Source organism: Cariama cristata, unplaced genomic scaffold, assembly GCF_000690535.1.
Source record: "Cariama cristata isolate BGI_N322 unplaced genomic scaffold, ASM69053v1 scaffold33365, whole genome shotgun sequence".
NCBI classification, from domain to species: Eukaryota; Metazoa; Chordata; class Aves; order Cariamiformes; family Cariamidae; genus Cariama; species Cariama cristata.
In genome coordinates, this window is record NW_009619777.1 from 7,566 (window position 1) to 8,708 (window position 1,143).

At 59.8% G+C, this 1,143-nt stretch overlaps 1 protein-coding gene across 1 annotated transcript in view; it reads right to left on the minus strand.

Moving 5' to 3' along the window:
• Window positions 1–544, minus strand: part of LOC104162611 (potassium channel subfamily T member 1-like) — a gene marked incomplete at its 3' end in the record, with an annotated part of 8,098 nt that extends 7,554 nt beyond the window's left edge. The window contains exons 1-2 of the mRNA XM_009701379.1: window positions 438–544; window positions 338–386 (exon numbers count right to left, since the gene is read on the minus strand). Of these exons, the coding sequence (XP_009699681.1) occupies window positions 338–386; window positions 438–544 (156 nt within the window). The remainder of the gene's footprint in view (window positions 1–337; window positions 387–437) is intronic.
• Between the last annotated feature and the right edge of the window lie 599 nt (window positions 545–1,143).

The following is a 1,143-nucleotide window of genomic DNA, read 5'->3' on the forward strand; positions in this document are numbered from 1 at the left end:
GACCCCGACGGATGCCCAACCCTCCGGCAGGCAATTCCTCCGGCAGCTGCCCGCCCTGCAAACAGCCGGTTACTGGTACAGCTGCATCCAGGCTGGGGGGGACCTGAGCCAGCCTCATGATTTTATCTTCCTACAGCCTCTTCTCTCCTATCAGTCCCTGGGATTTTCACCCAGGGCCATGTTGTTGCTCCCAGCAGAAGCCCCAGCTCACTCTCTGCTCGCCCATGAGAGCCCGTGCCCCTCACGAGGCTGCGGGCAGAGGATGCACGCAGACTCGCTGGCGGCAGAGCTCAGACCCCAGCTCCCGCACCACCATGCCCGAGGTCTGGGCACTCACCTGCACAGCCCACAGCGGCATCTTCCTATCCACCCAGAAGATGTGTGACCTGCAAAGAAAATCCACAACGGATCTAACCCGCAGCCCAACAAGCCCTTACCCCCCACCGAGGCCGTCACCGATGCAGGATCCAGCACAGGACTGGTACTGGTGTTCCTTCTGGCCCAGTTTGTTCAAGTAGTAGCCTCTGGACCGGGAATAAGCCATTCCCAAGGGTGCAGCCAGAGGCACTTGTCAATCGATTTGATCCAGGGATGCTGCTCCGCATCCCTCGAGCAGCCCCGTGACCATGGTCGAGGGCAGCTGCCAGCACCAGGCACATCCATCACAGCATTCCCGCATCCTGGCAGAGCCGGACCCCAGCACTGGAACAACTCTCGACTCACCAGTTTATCTTTGTGGACTGGTTGAACGCTGTGTAATTCTGCTTTTCGCATTCCCAGCTAGGAGAAGAGAAAGACAAAGCAGGAGGAAGCAGTCAGCGAGGGGGAGGAAGGAAAAGGGGTGCTGGCGTTGCCTCCCCGGGCTCATGGGGTGCCCTTGCTGCTCTGTCCTGCTGCTGGGGGATGACCCCGGACAACATTCCCACGGATCCAAACGCACACTGGTCCCTATAGCCGGGGCTTTCCACAGGACCCGGGCAGTTTTTATCATCTTATTACTGGAGAGTAAGACCCACCAGGTACTTCAGCCCGTACCAGAGACGTGGCCAGACACCGATACCCACTCAGGGCTGCAGCTGGGGATTCCCAGGTTACAATTACCGAAAGCTGCTGAGCTCTGGTGCCCAGGCCCAGGCCCGCGGG